Source organism: Pararge aegeria, chromosome 18, assembly GCF_905163445.1.
Source record: "Pararge aegeria chromosome 18, ilParAegt1.1, whole genome shotgun sequence".
Lineage (NCBI taxonomy): Eukaryota > Metazoa > Arthropoda > Insecta > Lepidoptera > Nymphalidae > Pararge > Pararge aegeria.
In genome coordinates, this window is record NC_053197.1 from 10,627,081 (window position 1) to 10,653,449 (window position 26,369).

Genomic DNA, 26,369 nt, shown 5'->3' on the forward strand with positions numbered 1-26,369 from the left:
TATGGCAGATCTATTTTTAAAACCGTTGGCAATCTGATCCTTCAAAACAGTGCTTGAAGAAAAATAACCAAAAATAAAAGTAATACTTAGTAATAATTATAGACAAAATAGATAAGCTATATTTGTGTATTAAATATAAGAAGATTTACGACTTATTAGACGAATATCATTCGTTGTTTGCATTGAACTTTGACATATTGTTCTAGTGAGATCGCGAACTCATCATATTGCTTCGGGTGCAATGACTCTAAATACTAGTGCACACACTTAAGACAAAGATATTTTTGTCTGACTGTATGGAAATGACACCCTCAAACCTCACTTTTTTTTTTTAAAGCTTAGTAATTCATTGATATGAATTAATGAAAGGGGAAATATCAAAGAAAACAACAACAATCTGCAACAATCCACCGCAATACTGCTGCTTAAATGAGTATTATTTTGATATTATTGACATTTTGTTTCATTTTTTTTTATAGTTAATAATTGATGAATTACCCACCATTCGAGCCCATCTGATGGTAAGTGGTTAACTATCGCCTATAAACAGAGCAACACTTTGCAGCACATGCAAGGAACACATCCTGAAAAGTGTTACCCTGTGTCCATCAACGTGAGGCGCAGGTGTTAAGCCTCATGTGCTTGTAGTTACACCAATACCCACTCCTTCATTATATTCTTTATTTTGAGAAGATCAAGGCTTATTATTAAAACTAATATTTCAAAATAAACTCCCAAATTTATTAAATCACTTTTATTAATAAATGTCTTTACTTTTATTAATAAATCACTTTTATTAATAAACGTCTTATCAATTAATGTCTTCTGTTAGCGTTATTCCTGAGCGGTTTTGTTACAGTCCTGACATTTAAGTGCGGCTTGTTGTGTCTGCGTCGGATTTATTTAAGATGCTCACGGGCACGTCACTGTGAATTAGTAAGTGACGTCTCGAGAAAATTATTGGTTACGGCTCCATGTACTGGAAGTTGTTAAGGTACCCGTATTATTACGGGAGGATAATAAAATGCATGGAGGCGTTCTTTTTGTGATAATTTAAATAAGGAAGTTTTCGATTAAGCACATTTTCTTTTAACAATTTAATTTTAATAATATTTACGTTTACACAAATATTTTTATTTCTTGCCATCAGACTATGCCAAAAATAGCTTCAACGTATAAACTAATAAAATATTAGTGGTTGCGCCAAGTTATAATTAAGTCTTAAATAATAATTTAAAATTTCATTGGTGTTCCTATTCTCCCATATCCAACCTAAAACAGCACTGAACGATTCTCCGTGAAGAGACTGGCGCCCTCATACGCCTCAAAAACACTAGAACGCAGAGCTGTCACTTAAATTAACGGAAGCAAACGATTAAGACGTTTGCGGACGACTTGCTTTCCGATTGCGAAAAGTAACGGGCAATACGAGTTTACTGGCTGCCTGAAAATAAGCCATAAAATATCATAATATACCTTAAAAGTTTCAATGAGATCCTTTTAAGCATAATTCCCATATTTATGTGTGTGCCGAAATATAACATAAGTGGTGGTGTTCGAGAAGAGAGGACTTCGTGAGGAATATTTGGATCAACGGACGGCGTGCTCCTACCCATGAAAAATAAGGTCAAGTAAGTGCTGTCTTCCTTGTGCTCTGATTCCTTGTATCTTTCTTTTGTACACCAATTTACCGCAAAAAATACAGTCCACTCATTCGAAATAAAAATCTTAAATAACTTAATATAACTTGGCGCATACATATTTATTTGGTTCCGTCGAGCCGGATATTTACAGCATTTCCTTCATATTAACGTATTGAAGCATTAGTTTCCTTGTTAGAATACTTCTATAGGCTCTAATAATTGAAATAATATAATTTTAAATAAAATAGGTCATTGCGTCATCTATTTTCTTTGTCTTAATACTGGCATAAGCGGCATTATAGCATTGAGCTAGCTATTTCCCCAGTTAGACATACTAATTATCTACACATATTTATGTATATTTCGATAAATATTAGTGTATTTAAATTGAATTAACAATTAAAACAAATCTTAAAACTTGCAATTATTAATTATCGTAGTACCTTCGGTTGTGAAACATTTACTCAAGAGTCGTAAGACCTAGCATATAAGGTCGAGATTTGTCTATACGAACCTCTGGTCGATCGAACATTCGATATAACCCGACCACGCGTAATATCGAACGAAGCGCGCTTGCGCATATTATCCGCACTCTGCGCGACCTACTTAATTTACCAGTATATGATTGGCTATTAACCTATCATACTCACATAAAAATATAGGTATTTCGTGATCGTTAGATAATTGTCTCACTTACACTTTAGTAAAATGCCTCCTAAAGTAGATTCTAAAACTAGCGAAAGTGATAAGGAGATTCAGGATACTAAACTGTCTATCTTAATTGCTAAACGTGAAGCTATATTCGGTATCATGCAAAATGTCTTTGACTTATCTCGTGAACCCGATGTTCATACGAACGTTGAAAAAAGAGAACATTTTCTAGACGAATCTTCACAAATTGATTCATTGCGTTTAAAGTTCGAGTCTATTGTAGACGATTATAATACACGTTTATTAAACTTAAATTCAGATGCAAAACCTGATTACAAAAGTCTGTATGCTTTTGAGACTTTGTATAATAGGGTCAAACGAACTCATACAAAATGCTCAACTTTAAATACGACACCAGAAATACATAATGCGACCTCCGCGCTGCTAAAAGCCAAGCCGAAGCTAGCTCCCATATCGATATTAGAATTCGATGGTGACATTAAATCTTTTCAGATGTTTTATACGACCTTTAAGTCAGTAGTAGATAATAATCCATCACTCACAGATGCAGAAAAGCTATTTTATCTGTTACCGAAGCTGACAGGGAAGGCAAAAAGCGCAATCGCTGGAATTTCTCCGTGTGCTGAGAATTATCAGCTCATTTTACAAACACTCGTCAATAGGTTCGATGATAAACGTATGTTGACTTCCGCGTACCTACATGAATTATTTCGCTATAAGGGTTTTCAGACTCCCTCTGCGACTAACTTTGAAGATTTCATAGACCGGTTCGCTGGCGCAGTAAGCGCTTTAAAAAACCTAAAGTTAGATAACCTAGCTGATCTTATCATACTACATATAGCTACACAAAGGGTCGATACTGAGAGTGTACGCGCGTTTGAAATTAAATGCGGTAAGAATATACCTACTTTCGACGACTTTGTGGAATTTATCACAACACGCGCGAAGGTGTTTGAGCGTACGAATACGAATGTCACAAACCCTTCTAATACGCGTCATAATAAAAATATAAAACATTTGAATAACGGGACTTCTGGCAATGCGCCGAAGTATCAGGCCTATATAAGCACGGTTGATAAGCCTACGTCCAAGTGTCTATGTAGAAATATAACACATGCGCATTTATATAAATGTGTTGACTTTAATAAATTATTAACTCCTCAAGAACGTTTTAAGTGCGTCAAGGAGAAGAATGCCTGTGTGAACTGCCTGTCTATAAAACATAAAGTCGGGCAATGTGAAGTCTCCCCGCACTGTTCGTGTGGTCAGAAACATAACAAAAGGCTGCACTTTGACCAGCGCGAGGAACATTCCCGCGCGCCTCAGTTGAATACCGTCATGCCGCCACCGAACGCACCTACCGTTACCGCGTCATCGCCCGTAGCGGATGATCGCGCCGACGTAGCACTGTGCGCTACGCGCGTAAGCCCGTCTACAAGCGCTACGCAGGTGTATAATAGCAATTTAATGAATCGTGTGGAAGACAAGCGAACTACTGTCTTATTGGCTACCGCACAAGTTGCTGTTTACGACTGTAATGGTGAACGGCAAGTTATACGTATATTGTTGGATTCTGCTTCGCAGGCCGATTTCCTCTCAAAAGAATGTTGTGATCGCTTGGGTTTGCAAACTAAATTCACAGAACGTACTATCGTGAAGGGGTTCGGTGGAATTGAGAAGGTTGTACAATCCAGCTCGGTTGACTTGACGTTTTATTCGCGTTTTGATGATAACGTTAGTTTTAATATCTCGCCACTTGTTGTTGATAAAGTGACAGACAAATTACCTACGGCTGTGATAGATACGGCAGTCCTATCACACCTTAAAGGTATTCCGCTTGCCGATGCGAGTTACGGCGTACCTGATAAAATTGATGCTTTAATAGGAGCTTCCCTATTTCCACATTTGCTTCTCCCCGACGACGTCCATACGTCACGTCGCGACCCGTCGGTGCCCGTTGCATTGCGCACGGTGTTAGGTCTGGTGTTCATGGGCAATGCGCCTACGATACCTACTATAAATACTCATACGGCCTTGACATGTTGTTTCGTTCAAGAGCCTCCTGCTATTGACTCTTTAGTCAAGCGTTTCTGGGAACTTGAAGAACTTCCTTCCGCTTCCATTCAGAATCCTGATGATAATGAATGCGAAGACTTCTACACTTCGACTACTGTCCGAGATCCCGATACGGGCAGATACGTTGTCGGCCTGCCATTTAAAGAGGATCTATATTCCCTAGGGAATTCTTTGGACATAGCTAAGAAACGTTTCATCTGCCTCGAAAGAAAGCTTGAAGCTTCGAATAAATTGAGGTCGGCATATGATGACGTCATAAAAGGTTATCTCGCGAAAGATTATATTTCTCCCGCGCCTTCATATGATTCTAAAGATCCCGTTCCGATTTACGTGATGCCACACACGGGGATTTTACGTGAAGACAAACTCTCGACGAGACTGAGATTAGTCGTCGATGCTTCTTGTCGTTCTAGTTCTGGAAAGGCACTGAACCATCTGCTACATTCCGGTCAAAATTTACAGGGAGATCTTTTTAAAATAATTTTGAATTTTCGTCTGCATGCAGTGGCAATGACAGCCGACTGCCGAGAACAGTTTCTACAAATCGTTATGCGCGAAGCTGATCGTCGCTATCAATGCTTCTTATACCGCTTTAATCCACAAGACCCTCTTGTGCTATACCAGTTCAATCGAGTCTGTTTCGGTCTCACTTCCAGTCCCTTCCATGCACTGCGCACGGTAAGACAGCTGGTGAATGACGACGGCGCAAAATATCCACGAGCGAATAGCATTGTGCTACCCGCGCTTTATATGGATGACGTAGCTTTCTCGCTTCCAAGCGAACTAGAGGCAGTCACTGTGTCGCTGCAGATGATCGATCTTTTTAAGGGTGCACAGTGGGAATTAGTTAAGTGGAACAGCAATTCTCGCGAGGTCTTAGATAACCTTCCTGCGTCCCACAAACTTCCGACTGAAGTGGAGTTTGACAAAACCATGCACCATAAAATACTTGGTCTGCATTGGTCTACTGGAAATGACGCTTTCTATTTTAAAATTTCTATGCCCGACGATGTGACATGCACTAAGCGCTCCATCTTGTCGACTGTTGCCCGTCTGTGGGACATAATGGGCTTCGTTGCTCCCACAGTCGTGTATGCCAAAATATTAATTAAAATGCTTTGGCAATTAAATCTTGATTGGGACACTGTAGCTCCACCACACATCATTAAGATGTGGAGACAGTTTTGCGATGAGTTGCCAGCTCTAAATAAGCTACACATACCGCGTCATGTGGGCGTGACAACAGACTGTGAGGTCACTCTCCTGGGACTATCAGATGCTAGTCTCGCAGCCTATGGTGCTGTCGTTTATTTACACGTTAGCTCCCCTACTGGTAACACTGTGCGTCTTGCTTGTGCGAAAAGTAAAGTTTCGCCGACGAAACCTCATTCAATTGCTCGTCTCGAACTATTAGGTGGCGTCCTACTGTCGAAATTGCTTCGTACAGTACATGACACTTACTCTGAGCGTATCCCAATCAAGGCTACATATGCATTTCTCGATTCCAAAGTCGCCCTATATTGGATAAAAAGTTCACCGCATAGATGGCAGACTTTTGTCGCGAATCGCGTTGTACAGATAACTGAGAATATCTCACCAGACAACTTTTATCATTGCCCTGGCACTGAGAACTCTGCTGATATTCTATCGAGAGGTGTAACTCCTGAGAAGCTTCTCTCACACCCTCTGTGGCTGCATGGTCCACCATGGGCATCAATGCATCCGTCTCAGTGGCCACTCAAAACTCTAGAGGGAGAGTCTATTGAAGACGTACCCGAGAAGAAGGTTCTTATACACACTGTGTGTAAACCTATACTCCCGAACGACTTACACGAGCTTGCTCTCCGTTTTTCTTCGTGGAGCAAACTTCTACGTATAATTGTATACATTTGTAGATTTGCTAAATTACTGCCTCGTCGCGGCACTAGTGCAGTTACCGCTGACGACTTAAATTTCGCAGAGAATAGAATGCTTCGCGCTCTGCAAAATCAGCATTTTGCTGAAGAATATTCTCTTATTAAAAATAATAAAACATGTTCACCGGCATTTAATCGCCTAAGACCATTTATTGATGATGGACTTATCCGCGTTGGCGGTCGTCTCGCCAACTCTGGACTTAGCTTTGAAAAAATACATCCGGTTATATTGCCTCGCAATGGCCACGTGGTAAATATAATCATTGATTATTACCACATTAAACATTTACATGCTGGACCCGAACTCCTAATGGCCCTGCTTCGTCAGAGGTACTGGATTCTGTCGGCACGCCGTATTGTCAGGCAAAGAGTACATATGTGCAATACTTGCTTTAGATTTAAACCGCGTCCAACCATTCCGCTGATGGCGGATCTTCCTGATATACGTACACGTCCAGCGTTGAAAGCCTTTAGTTTCACCGGCTGCGATTATGCAGGTCCTATACCATACGTTCCTGTACGCCGCCGTGGCGTACACAGCGAGAAAGCTTATATTGTGCTGTTCACGTGTCTCACTACGAGATCTACGCACATTGAGGTTGCTACCTCACTCAGCACCCCCAGTTTCCTCGCCGGGTTTAAAAGATTCCTATCACGTCGTGGTCCTGTTCAGGTGCTGCATAGCGACAATGCTAAAAACTTCCAGGGTGCTGCTTCTTACCTTCGGGACCTCTATAAATTTCTAAGAGAAGAATATTACCCGAAGCTAGAGCAGGAATGCGCTGAAAATCGCATAACTTGGAAATTCATCTGTCCCAATTCCCCACACTTTGGAGGTTCATGGGAAAGTATGATCAAGGTGACTAAGACGATCCTGTTCAAGGTCATAGGGCAACAGCTCCTTTCTTATGAGGAACTTTGCACTGTGCTCATTCAGGTCGAATGTCTTCTCAATTCGCGTCCGCTAACAATACTAAGCTCTGACCCTGCCGAACCTTCGGCTCTTACTCCAAGTCACTTCCTACATACTGCGCCTCTATTCTCCTTGCCTGCGCCTGATGTCAATCCAGACAAAATTAACTTGGTTGACAGGTACTCGTTAATAGATAAAATGGTCCAATCGTTTTGGAATCGTTGGAGGATGGAATATTTGCACGGATTGCAAGTTCGTTTGAAATGGAATACGCCTTCCGTACCTATTACGCCGGGAACTGTCGTCGTAGTTATAAATGACAACGTACCGCCTCTGGCTTGGCCTCTAGCAGTAGTAGAGAAAGTGCATCCCTCGAAAGACGGCGTCATACGCGTAGCGACCGTTAAAATTTCCGGGAGAACTTACGTCCGTCCGGTCGTTCGCTTATGCCCTCTTCCGACGCAATAAGCGTAACAATTATAGTTTCATAATTTAGTACTAAGTAGCTCATACGTTAAGACTTTATTCTCTTTTATAATAATTCTACAAATAATTAATATTTTTTAATATACTTTCGTAAATATACACATACTTATATGAAATACGCCCATGCGCAATACGCGTTCTTAAAAGAGGCAATTCTACCTCATACCTTATGAGAGCTTTTCTTAAAGGTGACCCTTTAAGGGCGGGTGGATGGTTGCGCCAAGTTATAATTAAGTCTTAAATAATAATTTAAAATTTCATTGGTGTTCCTATTCTCCCATATCCAACCTAAAACAGCACTGAACGATTCTCCGTGAAGAGACTGGCGCCCTCATACGCCTCAAAAACACTAGAACGCAGAGCTGTCACTTAAATTAACGGAAGCAAACGATTAAGACGTTTGCGGACGACTTGCTTTCCGATTGCGAAAAGTAACGGGCAATACGAGTTTACTGGCTGCCTGAAAATAAGCCATAAAATATCATAATATACCTTAAAAGTTTCAATGAGATCCTTTTAAGCATAATTCCCATATTTATGTGTGTGCCGAAATATAACATAAGTGGTGGTGTTCGAGAAGAGAGGACTTCGTGAGGAATATTTGGATCAACGGACGGCGTGCTCCTACCCATGAAAAATAAGGTCAAGTAAGTGCTGTCTTCCTTGTGCTCTGATTCCTTGTATCTTTCTTTTGTACACCAATTTACCGCAAAAAATACAGTCCACTCATTCGAAATAAAAATCTTAAATAACTTAATATAACTTGGCGCATACAATTAGTAAATTCTAAATATATCGTTCATAATTAAGAGTTCACTAATACACAGAGCTTGTAAAACTCTCTCGCAATATTAATTCGAAAAGGGCGAGGAGTCTCATCTGTCCAAATCTCTAGATTTAAATGTAAGAGAAAAATACTTGCACAGATAAAATACGGTGGAAGTTCAAACATTCATTACGCTGTGCAAACAGTTAATTCGATTTTGCGATAAATAAAAACAGTAACAAATATTTGGCTCGTTGGTGCAAACTCTAAATCCGTCGACTTCTCGCTTGTGAAATAATCCAGGTCACTGAATGCAACAACATCATCCTTTTAAATTTAAAACAACGAAGTGAGTTCAAAACATATTTTGACTTCTATACATACGAGAAATATTGTTTACGATATATACCTAACTGAATATTACGTATAAATTGGTGCACTTGACATTGTAATATTTGAATAATAGGAGCACTTTTATAACAGATGCACACACGGAGCGTGACATGACCTTTTTTTAATATTAAACCAACTAATAAATCGTGTTTAAAATTTTCATTAAAAGTAACTCCGACTTTAATTTTCTATTAAGAAAATTTTACGGCATGCTGTTGAAGGAAAAACCGTTGAGTCAGAAATACGGTCAAGAATAACATATCTATTTTTTGCTGCGAAAAACTACAAAGATTCTTTGTTGAAGTTCTTTCAACTTCATTTAGCAGCTGAGTGCGGCTTGGTACACGACACTAATCACAATCTATCAAAAGTTAGATGTTTGAAGTAAAATACCTATGACATGTCTTAGATGTACTGGGGGCCTGCTTACGTGTGCTAATGATTTCTTAAATCCCAAATAATGACCGTTGCGTCGAGAATGCAGAATGTTTTGACAATAACAATGACTGTTTTGTAAACATACTCTTCCATGTCACAATAACGTTATCTAACGTTGAACCGGCGTTTATCGTGATACTACACTTCATAACCTATTATTGGATCTAGAAAAACCACATTCTGAACCGCACTCTTAATGTTTCTGTGACAGGTGTTACCTATATTTTATCTAATTTTATGTTTTAATTTCACGGTTATTTCTACTTTGTAAAAAATTTTTTTTAAGCGTTAAATTATGGTTAACATTTTGTGTATTCAATTACTTTATCACTCACAACCGTATTGTATTTTACCAAATGTTTAATAAAGCGATTCGCCAAATCATTTTGAATATATTGCCTGCATTTCCATGAATCATAACAATAACGCATTAATTGTTATAATCATAAAATCGTAATTCGTGTTATAATCATAAAATCTCATATCACTCAAGGTTTACTTACAATTTTATTCCAAAAAAATGCGGTAGTGTTAAATTATTTGGTGTTCATTTATATCATTAATCCTTTGTTTTAAAATGCAATTATTTTACTGAATAATCTAATTCCCGTTCACTTTATTGATACCGTGTACAAATTGGATTGTTTATTAGTTAATAGTTACAACAATTACACTCAATAACGCGTTATTAACTCGTATTTTGTAAAAATTCTGCTAACGGCGACGCACGCGCCGCGCGAGTACTGACGCGACTGAAGTTCTATATTTGTAATACTCTTCGCATATAATAACTTCACGTATATTTCCTATTTTCTTGAGCTCGATGACATCCGCTGAATCAGCCATTCATGTTTTTTATGCCTAGAATATAAGAGAAATCGGATTTCTTGGCAGTAACTTTATTGTCTATCCGTAACAGCTACCTCGGTACTCCGTACTGCGTAGGACGGTCGAATGAATGCTTATATTTGATCTGAATAACAAATGCAAATTGTTTTTATTCTATTTGTTTTTTTGATGCAATAATTTCAGTGTTTTTTCCACTTTTTAAACATTGAAGTGGTAAAATTATATTATTCAAATTAGACTGGATACCTAATACTATTATACATATTATATACAAATACATGTATCCATTTATACTTCACACAGTTGGTCTTGTATATAAAGTAAATTAAAAAAAAATAAAGCACATATTAAATATTTTATACTAAAAACATAATAACAGAGTACTTTTACATTATATGGCTGCGTAACCGCGACCTTGTCTCGAACTCTGATGGCTTGGGGGCTTGCCAAAACATCTGCACCAAATCAAAACTGTCTGAGCGGTCACTATCTTCTAAACTTACGTATTACATCTACTCGTACTTATAACAATTATCCTTAGTCTAATATAAATAAAGTACATTTTACAACATAAAAATCATGATGACTTATCAACCGAAGAAATTATTCAGTACTTTGAATCTGGTGCTAATATCCTTACAATTTAACAGTATTGAGAGTGCTTTAGTAAACAATATTTATTATCGTAGATATTTAAGTTTGCGAGTATTTTCGACCTGCCGTCAATCAAAAAATAAATGATGTCCATTGTCGAAAAATAAATATTTTCGGTTTGACACCCTTTCTCGTTTTATATCTTGCAATTATCCTGAATAGTATATACCTAATTATCATTGGGTATATTTTGTTTTATTCTAAATATTAATGTTTGAAATGTTACATAAGCCGAGTTGCGACGGTTAGCGGTGTGGCGACGGCAGATCAGAATACAGTTGTGATCACCTCTCGTCTACCTGTCGGTGTTGTACAAGGCGACTAAGGAAATATAACGGAGAACGGGCAGCAGCGATCTCAGTGCTACTACTACCATCTAATACGATCACCAATCCGTCTGCAAAGCGTGGTGATTATGGGCATTGGGAGAGGCCTCAAGTCCAGCACTGGACTGTTAAGTCATAAGCGCAAAACTTTTTTTACTACAAAATTTGTAACGGACATTATTTTTATCCAGGCAAGAAAAACAAAGCTATGTTATAAAATATTTGACATAAGGGCGACTGTTCTAAATGGATACAAAAAAAAGTTTGCAATACCTACTTAAAAAAAAAAATTGAATGTGATAAGCATTCAATTTTTTTTTGTTTTTTTGAAATAGTTTGTGTAACGAGAAAATCATTGATACGAAATATTCCTTCTTTACCCAAAAACCAAATGTTTGCTTCAAAAGCGCCTAACCAAATCCCGCCAAAACAACCTGTATGTATCACGTGATAGCCAAACAATCCATGTTTGCGCACACATGCCTCAGTAATAGGAAAAATCACAATGTCAAACATTTGCTAAGGTTCGTTATTTCTGTTTCTATATTTCAGATGTAGTATCATATGATTTAGAAAAAACGGAATGCTTAGGGAAGAGAAGTAATCATAAAGTATCGTAGCAAGAAAGGTTACATTTATGTCGAATACTAACTCTTTATTACTATGAAATCTATATTTAAATAGGTATTTTAAACAGTTAAAGTTGTCATACTTGTCATATTATTATCTAGTCATATTTGCAGGTAATCTACTAATTCTTGTAGTAGTTTTATGAACACCGTTGCGTGTTTGATCGTTTGTATCTTCCTTAAAGATGTTCACGGAGTAACAAAAATTATAGTAAGAGTTACGATTACATTTGCACGCTTGCAAAATTGGAGTTTGAAACATTATGCTGTTGTAGCAAAACGTGACATAATTAACTTATTTTAGAGTTAAGTATGGTCCATTCCATCCTCGCTTCCTGACACCCAAACCCGTCCAGCTACACTCACGACACGAATGCCGTTGTCATCAGAAGATGACCCAAATACGTCCTTTACGACCCTAATGATCAAATAACAGTCGAAAATATATCCCATAAATTTTGTCAGTGGAGATGAGGGCTCCGATTTTTGACAGGGGTCTTTGACTTAACCCAAATCCAAAACTTACACTCAGTCCAAATGTCGTCTTGAGCCAAAGTCTGAGACCTTACAGGAGGTAACCCTTATATCGACGTTCCCGATACCTTGTTACCCTCGGATAACGTCGAGCCCAGGGAAAACCTGTCCTGGCGAGCTTTTGCACAAGCCTCCATCCCCGGTGACATTGTTATAACGCTTCAGCAACAAACATTCCGAAAATAAATGTTTTTTGCTAAAAAGCCCGGAGTGTGGCACAAAAGTTACTTCGGGGCAGCCAATAACTAAAATGGTAATTAATGATATAGTTTATTTTATACCCAAGACCTTTGAACGTTATTACCAATTTAGGTATTCCCTTCTAAGATAACAATTATACTTTATGGTCCGTACTCGTATTTCAAAGGAAGGGTTTAATAATTATTGAAGGTACGGATAAACCTGTTATTCTCCATAATGAAATACTTGTTCGAAGACAGCCCATTATTTTAAGGGATTTGTCTCTTAAGCGTTCTCATTTTCTTATTAGGAATAGAAGCTGTTTGTTGAACCCTTGTTCCAAATATAAACTTTAAAAATACAGTATTAAAAAAAAGGCAATAAAATAATCACAGTGTGGGTTCAACTGAATGAAAAGTAAAGGATCACGTATAATATTACAATAATCAAATTAGTATATAATTCCTACATTATGCAAATGCAAAAGCACTGTGACTATTAAAAGTGATGCATTTAAAAATAGCGGTTAGTATGTCAGTAGTAGGTATGTTTTACATATATTTACATAGCTACCATAAAACTGCGTCGTGTTGTTCGTGGAAAACTTTTTCTTTTAACCCACACGCACGTTATAGGTTTATACATTCACAAGGTTTGTCCTCCCTCAGGGTAAGGTTTTCTATCTCCGTCTACTTATTCAATCGCGTGAAAGTGAAAAACGATTTGTATGGAATCGAAAGACCGCCATCTAGTGAAAATACTGATTGCAGCATTGTTACTAGATGTTGTTTTCTCTTCGATAACAGTTTAGGCGATCGAATAGGTAGAAAATTTTTCTGTAATAATGTACGAGACATTGAGTCCGAGATAAGTGATTTTTTGTAACAAATGAGTACACGGTTCATTAGGTTTCTTTCAGTGAGCCGTGGGGTACCCAAATATCCAACTTTTTTGTGTACCCAGTTTTTTTTCAAATGCGCTAAAACTGTTTTGTGGTCAATTCCCAGTTCTTCACCTACGTTGTAACTACTGATAAGCCGATCTTGCTCCACTTTTACAAATTTTGCATTTTTACCTTTTTTTCAGGAAAATTTTACGATGTATCGAATTTCTTCATTAGATTCACTCATCTTCACAGTACAAAAAAACAAATAAAAATCACTCATTTTCCTAATTTGAATTTGGAAATATCTTCTTTAAAATTTAAACTTTTAATGATATCAAAACTAGCCAGATACAAATAGTATAGCAAAAGAGATTTTATTACAAGTTCATACATACTATAATGCGAAAAGATTTTTACCCCAACCTATTATAAAGGTACAGCCATTCAATACAGCCTCAATAGACAACTTAACATAGACTCTGAGATCTCTTTCATACTTCCCAGGTCATTCAAATAATATCATGATAACCTTGCCCTAATATTTGTCTCAAAATTATACCAATAAAGGGGCAGAAACTTTGCCAACAAAACGTCGGTAATGGTACAAAATGCCAGCGTTGCGTGCTCCATTTAATTAGTGTCTGTAACATTTGCATGCCGACGCATCAGCTACCAGACAGTAGCATACAAAAATTACGCTTGCCCGGTAAATTCTTCGATTTCGTCTGGACACGCGAGCGGCGCTTCACGCATCTCCACTTTCGCACGCCTTTTGTACCAATTACAATTTTATTCGGATAAAAATCTGCTAAGGAATGTTTACAACAAAGTTTAAAGCTTTAACTTCACATTTTTTGTAACGACTGCCTTTAATTACAAAGAGCGAAACGATACTGGAGTTTTAGATAATAAAAACTTTGTTTTGTAGAGATACAATATAGCTATATCCAAAATAAACGCAGGTTTTTTTTTATACTACAAAAATACACACATCTCCATCTCCATATAGGCCCAAAGTAAGCGGTTAAGGCCGTAGTCCACAACGCTGGCCCAGTTCGGATTGATGGACTCAACACACCTTTGAGAACATTATGTAGAAATCTCTGACATGCTAGTTTCCTCACGATGTTTTTCTTCACCGTTGAAGCAAGTGATAACTTAAAACGCATATAACTAAAAAAGTTGGAGGGTATCGAACTCGGCTGAAGTGAAGTTGAGTTCCAACCAACTCAGCTATTGACGCTTCTCTAGCTCTTCTTAGCCTTTTATAGTTATACCTATTTCATAAACTATACAATAAAGGACAATCAATATCAACATAATATGTTAACCAATTGTCGGCTAACGATTGCAGGCGTCGCCGCTGCGCGCTGCCCTGTAGTAACAAGCGAATCAATAAACCCTTGGAATCTCGATCATCAATCAAACGTGAGTGGACCCTCATAAAAACTCATGACACAATGTAGTGTACATATTTATGAAGCTTCCGAATGATCTGCGACCGATGGGCCCCATTCATCAGTTTTGGACCAAAATACAAATGAACTCGATCCTTATTTTATAGATTAGATTATGAGTAGAATACCTATCTCTACAATATTATTATATTGGCTGTTGTCCGCGTTCTTCGTTCGCTTTTATTATGGATTTAATTTTTTAAGTTATGTTTAATTGGTTGCTTAGTTATAGCGCAAAGAAGGGGCAAAGAAACAAAAAAACTTTTATTAAAATCTTAGTAAGGAATACGAGCAGCAACATTTTACGATTTTTTGAATTAAACAACTCTCTTACTACGTTAATTTATATGTTATCATCGTCATCATCACTATCAATGATCGCCCACAGCTGAACGTGTGTTTAGTAGAGAGTTCTACACCTCGCGGCTTACGCTGTTTACCATGACGTCTGTCCATCGTATACTACCGACGCTTTGTTTCCAAGAGCGGGTTTAGTAGAGCCACCATACTATGTAATCAACATCCATCAGTGCTCTCTACCCGTTACCCGTTGCCAGTAAAGCTTTGTAAGTCACAGAGCTGTGTCGATAACTACAGATTCGACTGAAATTTATAATTTACTCTTGTATGTATTTGGCGTTTAAGTTTCTTAAACATTACTTCGAAAGCAATTCGGAGCGTTATTCATCTGCGTAAGCTTTTCGTTCAAACCTAAGATTTCCCTCGAAAGGGGATTTTTCCTTGTGACGAGATTTTCAAGATTACGCCATAGCTTATACTATAGAAGATGTAAATGTAATGCAAATTTAATGACTTTTTGTTAACAATCATTACAACATCTGTTAATATCATAATACACAAAGTTTATATAGACGCCGACTCACCGATGCAGACTGGCAGATTGGTTTCGGCGATTTTGTTTAAACAGATTCTTGAGCAGACTCTTTTACTCAAGTAGATTATCACGTGAAGCTGGATTTCATAAAAGTTGATTACTATTCAATCGTAGACCAGGTGACCTCGCATCCCAAAATGCTATTTTTGAAGCTTCCATCATAAATATCTACAGTATCAGACACTTTAACGATTCCTCGTACCGGATACTGTGATAGCTTGGTGGCTTCGGCTTCCCTGTCTGAGAGACCAAATTCGATCCACGGAACTCAACTTAATTCATCATCCATTTTTTGAGTTATATGCAACTAAGGCAATTAAATATCATTGCTTCAGCGGTGAAGGAAAACATCGTGAGGAAATCCGCATGCCTGAGAGATCTTCGTAACGTTCTCAAACCGTGTGGAGTTTACCAACCCGCACTTAACCACCACGGTAGACTGCGGTTTGAACCCTGCTTATTCTAAGAGAAGACCCGTGCCCTGAAGTGAGCCCGGAGTGGGCTAATAATGATTATGATAAAACACTGCAATATCGATAACATACCATTTTGCTATAGTCACTGATGCAGCTATCTCTGGAAAAATCTCAAGATATACTACCGATTGTTGTTACCGATTACCGACTTGGCGCTTTTAATGCAGATACAAAACATTACATACCAAAAATACTACACAAAAGTAACTTAAAAAATGTTATTGAATCTTGTAAAGGATTTTCGACGTCGATATCATATTTTCCGAGGTTTTGTTACAGCAAACTTCTGAATTCAAATCGTTCAATCAATGCAAAAAATAGAGCATGCCATTGAATTGAATTCGGTCCAAGGAATGTTTGAGAACGTAACGACGGGTAACATTTCAAAGGAGAACAAAATCACGGTTGACTTACAGTTTCTCATTTAAATGCAAGGGTTGGAAGAATAAAAAACAATTGTAATTAATTCGATTCGGTCATAATTTTCATTAAATAGGCGGTAAAGTACTTTATTTCCAATAGAAAAAGAACATTTCTTAAGAAAATTATAGCTTATTTAAAAAACGTGAATAAAACGTGAGCTTGTGCTATATACTGTTGGCGCTCCTAACGACTTAATAGAATAAAAAACAATATCAATATTTTTTTAGGAATACTGTGAAATAATACACCATTTACATTACAATAACAGATATTAACGTAAACGTTTTCACAAGTTTAATAAAACCTTCGTTTGTTAAAATATTGTTCTCAGTCCAATTAACTGTATCGTTGAATAAATTCATAAACCGTCTTATATTCGGCCGTCAATTGCTTTGTTTCAGGCTTGGGCAGTACTGTATATATACTATTCTTTAAATAAGTATTTAATAAAATTAAAAATTACGGGCTGACGCCCCGTAATGAAGTCATTGTAATTAAATAGTTATTATATAAATAAAATATTATTTAAGATCAAACGTTTTACTATAATATTTAGACTAAAAACTAGAATGTATTTTAAATAAAGTACTGTTTGAATATGAACTTTATATTCCAATCTTAGAGGATGGTTAAGTTGACTTTATTGCACTAACTGGATACTATTTTTATTATAGTAAAAAAGGTTGTTTATCTTAAATTTGAAGTTCAATATTCCTATATAATAGTGTCTAATCATAATCCGATATTAAGAGAAAATGTTGAATACTTATAAAAACCTTTTTATAACAGTAAGAGACTAATGAAGACACATAGTAAACAAACATTTCTAGTTTGAAGGTGTTACGATGTAACGATGTAATCTTGTCACTCGTTACTGTCAAATCATCTGACAGTGCTGATAAAGGGTGACCACTCAAAAGACGAATAAGCAGTTTCGTAAATGTAAAATAAATGTGCTTTTATATAGCGCCACTAAAATGAATATACCTGCATAATGAAACAAGTTTGTATGTAATTAAAAAGAACACATAAGATTTCATACACAATATTTAAAACTGAAGTTACGATACTTTCGCGCATACGCCAAATAAATGGACAATCTAGACCTCCTACAAGTAGACCTTTTTATAAAAACCCTATCTAACTTAAAGGTTTTCCTTTCTTTACTACCCAGCACGATAGCAGTCAAATGCAAGGCTATTCTATATACTAAATATACGCACTAGAGGATCAATAAACCACTCCATCATTAAAGTGTATTATTTTAGAATAATGACATAAAATTGGTACAATACCTTCATGGCTTCTTAGAAGAGCACACACAAAACACCCACAGCGTCGCGTCGTACCGTTATTGCCTGTAGATAATTAATACGTTCGGCGCTATGTGGGACTTGCTATTTTTAGGCTGCTATAGCGGGATATAATTCTTCTAACTGTGGTATACCACATAACAAGCCTGCCGCGTAAAAAGTAGGCCTAATGCCCTCAGGTATCAGTCAACATCTCTGTGTTTAGCGCGTGTGACACTATCGGGGTCGCAAAGACCGTTACGATGTTTACACCCAGCCTAGTACGAGGCCACACTAGCGATAATAAAGTCGTCGTAAATCCCTTTGTCTATCACAAAACCGATGACCGCTGGAGTTGAAGTGTTGTGGACTAGAGATTTCGTTGCCTGACGAGTTGCAAAGGTGGTGGGAAGTGGCTGGTTAAAAAAATGCAGATCTTGTATGGAACTCGCCTCGGAAAGGAGCTTCAGCTGCTAGAATATTACGACCACCTGGATTCAATTCACGCAATATGCCAAATTTTGTGTGTGAATGAAAGAAAAATTCTAAGTACCGGTCTGGTGTAAAGAAATAGCCGTTATTGCACTCTGTATTTCGTACAGAGTTCATATGCGTTTTTTTTAATAATCTCAATGAAAGTAAACTCGAACAGAATTTTCGCAATCCCCGGTTATATTTGTCTAAAGCAAGGAAAAATATTAATTTTTATTAAGTGTGGATTAATACAAATTGTGACTTAGCCATGACTATCTAACTCTGACATAATGTTATAAAACGAAATGTCTCTAGTGTGATCATATCTCGTCTCTTTCGCTGGCTCCGCCAACGGGTTTGTTTTTTGTCGCGTGGGTCAAAATTGGTTTCATGTGTCATTAATTTTAATGTTTCGTAATAAAATTATATTGTGATTGGTCGAATAAGCTTTTGTGAAAACGTTTTTCAATTTGTTTAAAGGTTGTGTTCTATAAACATTATATACCTATGTATAATCTCATTGCTATTATAATTTATTACTTAACTATTTTATTACATAAACTACTTCGAATTCTACTACTTTATTAAGAAATAATCTGAATGTATCTATTTCAAATACGAAAAAAATTTAAAACTTCTTCGATATTCTTGTCATTATTTAATTACTTAAATATATATATTTTAATAAAATAAGTAATCGGTTAACTTGTAATTTAGAATAAAAGAACACATTTCTTTAATATATATTTGCCCGGTGATGGCATATATTATTATTTAATTTTCGAAAATATGTTTACGGAATGAGCAAAAATATTTAAATAAAATATGAATATTATCAAGTATCTCTTATATTGTTCCAAAACAAAATCACAAGTTAACCTTAAATAGGTACGTAGGTAATCCATACATCAAAGACAAGATCAAACGACCATGTCCAGTGTTCTCAATTTATGAGACTCTACATAACTTTTGGATGTCTTCCAAATGGCGGCTATTAGTTTTTTAGACCTATCCGGTGTAAAGATTCTTTAACTCATATCCGAGATATAATACCTGTAATAATAATAATATAATAAAAATAACATTATTTCAGTCCTCCAGTGAAAGGAAATTATTTTTGGATATGCGAATCACTGACGCTCCAATCCATTTTAAATAGCACAGCAGTGATTCAGATATCAGCAGCCTAACCTGCTAGCAATGATCTTTAGGAGGCTGCTGGTGCTCCCACAGCCAAATCTTTTGACTCCCGCCTACGCAAATATCCCTGATGCGCTATAAAAGCGGGACAGCTTCATCAACACTCTGATTTTTGAGCCGAGCGATGCCGCCGCAGAGCGATGTTAGTTTTCAGAGGGTACTTGGCCCACAAGCTGCACTTGTAGAAATTATTGAAATAGGCTCTGAACAATGTGACTTTAACAACGTTATCGTGCAAACCTGCGTGCCAGAATATTTGCTCTCACTGACAGCACTCTCCATTCTATCTCGATAAGAGAAGATATTTCTGAGTTATTATTTTTATCATCTTGGTTAGATAATGTCTAACTACTGGGCACATGTCTCGTGTCCGTTTATAAAGACTTACGGCAATGATCGAAATGCGGTTCGGAAAACCGTAGTTATGTATCTTAGGTCTCGTTTATTATAGGATACTAGTGATAATGACCTGTGAAGTATGAAGTCAAACTAAAGGCCTCAAATACTTAGGTGACTCAACCCGTTTTGTGATGCCTGATTTTTTAAAATCGAACGCACCTGTATTACGTGATTAAAAAAGGCAGAGAGCAGGGTACTATTAAGGATTTATTCCCCGTTATACATTAAAAAAAAGTTTCGGCTTCCGACTATTTTAAGTAACTATTTGTATAAATGGATTTTAAGATGAATATTTTATCATTCAATTAGATTTATGATATACCTACATAATGAAGTAAGTCAAAGCAATTACTGCTCAGAAGAGTGTTCGCAGTGTTATTTTTTTGTTATTTTCAAGTCTAGCACTTATATAAAAGATCGAAAGTAGGTATGTTTAACCCTTTTTTCATACGATAAATTAATTCCATTAAACCCTGAGTACATTACTATAAAAAAAACCGGAATGTCAAGAACTAAGAACGATAAGCAATATTTTAGTTTTTGTCCCAAGTCGGAATGGATAATAACATTCTGCCTCTTAGTGTGAAACGATGTCACAGCTCTTGATCTCGAGCATTCAATTTAAGCATTATCATCTTATTTGCAGCCGCTAAAGACGATTTAAGTATCCAGTTGGTTAACCATTTTCTAGTCGCTACTCGTAAATCTAAAAAGGAAATTATACTTCAAATGGACGAATTGACGAAGCTATAAAGTTGTCATAAAATTTGACATAATGTAATATCGGTTTTCTCAAAAGATCTTACTATTTTGGCGTGGTTTAAAATAACTAGATTTTGAGTATTGGTTTAATATGTTACTATCGCTTACTGATTTTGAGGGACTTTCTTACCTAGGTTTTGCATTTGAGTGGGACTCATATGAAGCATTATATGAAATATACTGGAAGAAACTCTAACCTATTCTCAAATTTAGTAGTTATGATAAAAGTCGTTAAATGCCCAGCAGTGGGACATTAAGAGCCTGCGGATGATGATGATGATGATAAAAATATTTAGAATACTATAATGTTAAAAGATCATCGTAGAAAATAGCAATTACTATTATTTCTTTTAGAGACTAGGTTTAGGATCAGAAATGCAATAACTGAACAAGACTGAAGAAATGCAACAACATGGACCAAAAACTTTATTTATAAATAAATAATTAACTAAAGTTTTCATCTTAAATACGAGTAGTATTCCCAAAGCTGCAAGCTTCATAGCACAACACAGTATTCGTCCTAAAGCTTACACACTTCACAGTTACCTGAACTACTTCATTGAAAATGTATGCGCATCCCCTTATTGCTAACTGTTCCGATACCATTTGAAACTCGAAATGCTGACTGTATTGCAAATAATATTGTACGAATGAACTCCTCATTATAGCAAATTCACTTTTACAGTTTTTTATTAGTAGTTTTTTGAGCTCTTCTCGGAGTAAGAAAGCGGCAGAAATAAGCATGGCAGTACATCCCTGGACGAGCTCGGTCACAAAATGCTTTAGTACTACTAAAGTATTTCTTACTATTTTCTTTCACTATTTTTTCTTACTTCTCTTATATTGAAAACAATCTTTTTATTACTTTGTAGTGTAAATTTTACTTTCAAATTGTAACGAAAATAATAAAAACATACTGACAGAAAAAAATCCATTCTTGTTGTGATGCTTTTTTTTTACACAAAAATTTATAGAAATATTTATAACAGTATTAGACAGGTAAGCAGAAATAGACTTAGGTATTAAAAGTTACTTTAACTTCTAAGGAACTCGAATTCTTATTTGCAGAAGATACCAGGGTTGCTGCAAAATTTCATCATAGGTTTACTGCAACAGCATGTATGACCAAATCTTAATTTATAATTGATGAGGTGCCATCAATATCAGTCACGTGATACCAACAGTCAACAAATACAATCAAACTCCAATACAACCAACATTTAGGTCGGTCATTTATCATCGGCGGGTCATCGCAGAGCCTACACGTTGATATATATGTATTGACGCCTGTGTCTATGCTGTTGTATGGATGATAATATCAGACACTGGCATTTGCTCGCGACTTTATTTGCATCATCCTCAACCTATTTAGATTATTCCAAAATGATGCTGAGTATTTTAAAATGAGGATTTTACGGGAGCTGTAACTAATATGAAGATCTTCCACTCAACACCAGGTTGAGTGCTGGAAGACGAGGTCCAAGCATTAATTTTGAGAAGTTTTATAAATGGCCGCATTTCTTAAAACTTCGAAAGCGCGATGTAGGATCATGTGGCGCCACCTAGTTAGGCAACGTGGATACTGCTACCGGTATTCGACATTGTTTTTGGAGATGACCCACACGACATTAGTTTTACACTTATCAATATTATATCTATGAAGTTATTAGAAGCGAAAAAAATTACCCATATTTCTTAATAAGCTATCTTGGACTAAGTAAAATAATTTGAACAGAAAAAAATCAAAACGCGCAATTAACATCTTTAATCAATTTAATAAAATTTTGTTTTATAATAAACATAGTATGTAGAGATTACTGATTATCCTGTTTTATTTTATGTATGCAATAAAAGTAAACTTTGTCCCTGCTGGGTAGTTAATTAGAAAAGTATTAAGAGTTCCATGCTGCTCCCATTGTGCAGCAGGCTTTATAGATCATTCTCACATGACAATGATAACCGAACCATCTGAATCGGTCTCCGATACAAGAAGTCAGAAAGTGAGCGTTATCCAACGCTTGTTTTACTTTACACGGGTATTAAAAAGTCCTGATACGATACCAATTTTTTTAGCATGGCATATAAGTCAAAGCTCCATAATCTCCTCTCCTTCACGATCTTTAGTCATGTTAGCCATTAAACCAACGAATGAGTCGCATATTATAAATAGAATAGATCAAATAGCATAGCCCATTTCTGCTTTGGAATGCACAGAGCATGCGCCCGTTGATAAAGTTTTCCATACTCTTAATTAATCTGTCAATCAATAAACAGTAAATTAAAATGTCGAAATTCATGGTTGATTGAACACACAAACTATTAATTAATATTAATATAAAATATTGGATATAAAATTGTAATTTCATTTTGTCAAATAATTAGCTTGGAAGCTGGTGACAGATATTTCAAACAGTTAGCTAGTGAAGCTTGATAAAGGTTTAGCATTCATCATCATCATATCAACCCAGTACTGCCCACTACAAGGCACGAGTCTCCTTTCACAATAAGAAGGAGTTAAGGCCACCACGCTGGCCCAGTGCGGATTGGTGGGCTTCAAACACCTTTGAGAACATTATGGAGAACTCTCAGGTATGCAGGTTTCCTCACAATTTTTCATTCACCATCCAATCCAAGCAAGTGATATTTTTAGACAAATGTGTTGTCTTCACTTTTAGAAAAGTTTGAGGTGCGTGCTGGGATTCGAACTCGGCCCCCCGAAAGTGAAGTTGAGGGCCTGCCCTGGGCTATCAAAGTCACAGTAAATATAATTATTAAAGCAGTATGGAAATTACGAACAAATGTTCCAAGTGGTATCCGGTTCCACTCATACAGATGCACCTACGAGGCCCCGAAGCTATTATCTCAGGATATCGGTCGGGGGTACTAGTTTTGGGGCCTCATCGGTGCGTGCATCTGAGTAGGTTCCATATTTCCTGTGAATTAGTCGTATTTTACAGAAACCAACCATTTCTTATTCATAATACTGAGCAATGTTAAACAAGAAACAAAGATGTAAATAAGATTTAACAAAAAAAACTATTGTTTTTTTGTATAAAACCAGTTCGAAAACTATACAACTAGCTTCATTTCGTGTAAAAATCTCTATCTACTAACGTCTACTACTACTACTATCTACTAACTTTGATAAAATGTGATAGTATTCCGATAAACTGAAACGTCTGCGTAACGTTTTCGAGTGTACAGGCGTGATGTTGTGTTGTGTGATTGCGTAAACAATGCATATTTATGCAACCGCAGCAATCGAGGTTGATTTGCTGTAATTATTCGAAGGGTTTCGTTGTCTCTCCGAAACGTGTTATCTATATAAATCTAGATCTATATAAATTTAACTGGGACTATTCCGAAATAAACGCTTTAAAAAATTGCCCGGTTTTATGCCCGGAAATACACAAAAGAACAAATAACTTTATGTATTGATAACCTCGTCCTTTTTGAAGGAAGTCGGTTAAGAAATAGCAACTTTAGTTTATGAATTTTATATTGCGCTTAAATATACGTTTATAACTGTAAAAAATGCGTTGCTTTCGCTGAATTGTCTTGTAGGTACATAATGTGCTAAAAACTCAATCGTGCAGAGCATCAAAAGATATAAAAATATAAGCCAATTGGACTCCCCGTGAAGCAATTCACTCACAAAAGCCTTTGATTTCTAAATTTCTGATACCTCGACGAATTTCCCCGAAGATCAATCGAGCAGTATGCAACATCGCTGTTGGGATTACAATATCATTTGTTATGCGGGCGCGGTATAAATCTTACCGGAATGAAGACGATCAATGGATTGCTTAACGTCTTTAGGGTATTAGGTACGTCCGTATTCCATTATAAAGCGTTTTTTTAAAAAGCTTTTTTCGCAACTAGCTGTTGCTCGTGACATCGTCCGAGTTTGTTTCACTATTTAAAAAAAACGCGGAAACCATATATAACATCATCATGTTAACTTTTTACCAGCAAACTAAAAGGTACGGGTCTCCTTCATCAATGAAAGGGTTAACCCCTCCCTGTAACCACCCTTGGGAATGTGATGTTTTCCAGGTCTGAGGGTAGCCTTTGTAACTCTTTGTCCTTTCAATTATATCTCTGCCAAATATTAAGTCTATTGGTTACGTAGTTCGGACGTGACGGAAGGACAAAAAAACAAACTCATTAATAATATCAGTTAGGATTAGAATTCGACGCAGTTATTTTTCATAATATTCGTCAATAAGTAGGACTACTAGCTTCTATTCGCGATGTCTTCCTGATAGACTTCATAATGACGATTTGTGTAAAGAAAAATGAATGATTAAATATAAGAGCGAGTTGTTCCGATCCATCTACACTAAAGACGAAAATTTTTGCGTAGTCTCTACGTTATGGCCCAATATAATTTGTAACGAAAATAAATCAGTCAGGATTAACATGTGTTGTCTTCTTTACGCATACCTTAAACGACCTACTTGATACTAGGTACCTATGTATTTAACTTCCCAAAATCGATGCTAGCTTTGACTTTACACAAAGCTTTGTGTATCACAAACAAACTTGAATGAACCAAGAATACCGAGTATCAAACATTGTATTCGCATGTAATTATGCTATAAACGCTGTATTACAAGGATGTCTACCCTGTAAATAAAAATGAGTAAAGTTTGATAATTTTCGTGATAAGAATATCATTACACAACTAATTTTTTTTAACGTTTAAATTTAATGTGCCGAGTTCTTAAATTATGATTATGATTACTTACCAATTCCTCAGGGGATCCCGGTTCCTTCATACCATTGCTCTTATCCGTGCTCCCCGTCTCTGAAAAATGACAGAATTCAGTTTAAAACGCGTAATTTAGTACCTACGTACAAATCGGTAAAAAAAAACAATGTCACAGTAACAATTTTAGTAGGTATTCCTCTTTCTCAAATTGCCCCAAGACTTTGTTAGGGACAGATGTCTGTACCATAGATAAACATTATTATACACTATTATACTGTCGGTATGATATGCATACCGATATTTACGGCAAAATATCCTACTAAAACCTAGTGACACCAGCCTAATACAATTTCACGCTCTGTGAGGTGATTAAAATTTCAATAAAGTACTCATTGCAAAATAGTCTTTTTCATGCCAATTTTTTAATCATTCGAATCCTAGCCTAGGGCAGTTTTCCTTAAAAGCACCTGTATTTTCCATAGACCCTTAAACTTATCAATTTAATAACGCAGTAAGAGTTATCAAGTTCAACAAGAATGATACGAGTTTTTCAATAATTACGTTTAGCCTTTGTTACGCGATCCACCTACTTAAAAATATTAGGCACAAAAATTGGTTTATTAGACGTTTTGCATAGTTGTAAGATTTGTACTAAACTGCAGTCAAATATGTTTTTCATTTTTTTTGTTGACAATTTTACCATGAAACCTACGAGTATAACTAAACTAATCACTGTAAATGTCATGTTTTACATTGAACGAAGCTTTGAATGAACGATATTCGATTACCCGCCAGTTCCACTTCAGACAAGCTTTCATTCTTTCAATAGGTGCCCCGAATGCACGTCGATATCGACTATTGAACCCGAATGCAATCAACGCCTTTTAAGTTTTAACCGATGAATCGAAACATATTT

At 36.4% G+C, this 26,369-nt stretch overlaps 2 protein-coding genes across 5 annotated transcripts in view; one reads left to right on the top strand and one right to left on the bottom strand.

Moving 5' to 3' along the window:
• LOC120631423 (apoptosis-stimulating of p53 protein 1) overlaps positions 1-26,369 on the bottom strand; it is a 395,044-nt gene that overhangs the window by 170,797 nt on the left and 197,878 nt on the right. For 2 of the 4 annotated variants that reach the window (XM_039901000.1, XM_039901002.1), the window contains one exon: positions 25,491-25,549. In XM_039901000.1, coding sequence (XP_039756934.1) covers positions 25,491-25,549 — 59 coding nt within the window. Of the gene's footprint in view, positions 1-9,806; positions 10,010-25,490; positions 25,550-26,369 lie in introns of those variants that run through there. The other 2 variants (XM_039901001.1, XM_039900999.1) reach the window with 2 other exon arrangements.
• Positions 2,246-7,922, top strand: LOC120631422. The gene has a single exon (XM_039900997.1). The coding sequence runs from the start codon at positions 2,352-2,354 to the stop codon at positions 7,686-7,688; it is 5,337 nt and encodes a 1,778-aa protein (XP_039756931.1). The 5' UTR covers positions 2,246-2,351; the 3' UTR covers positions 7,689-7,922.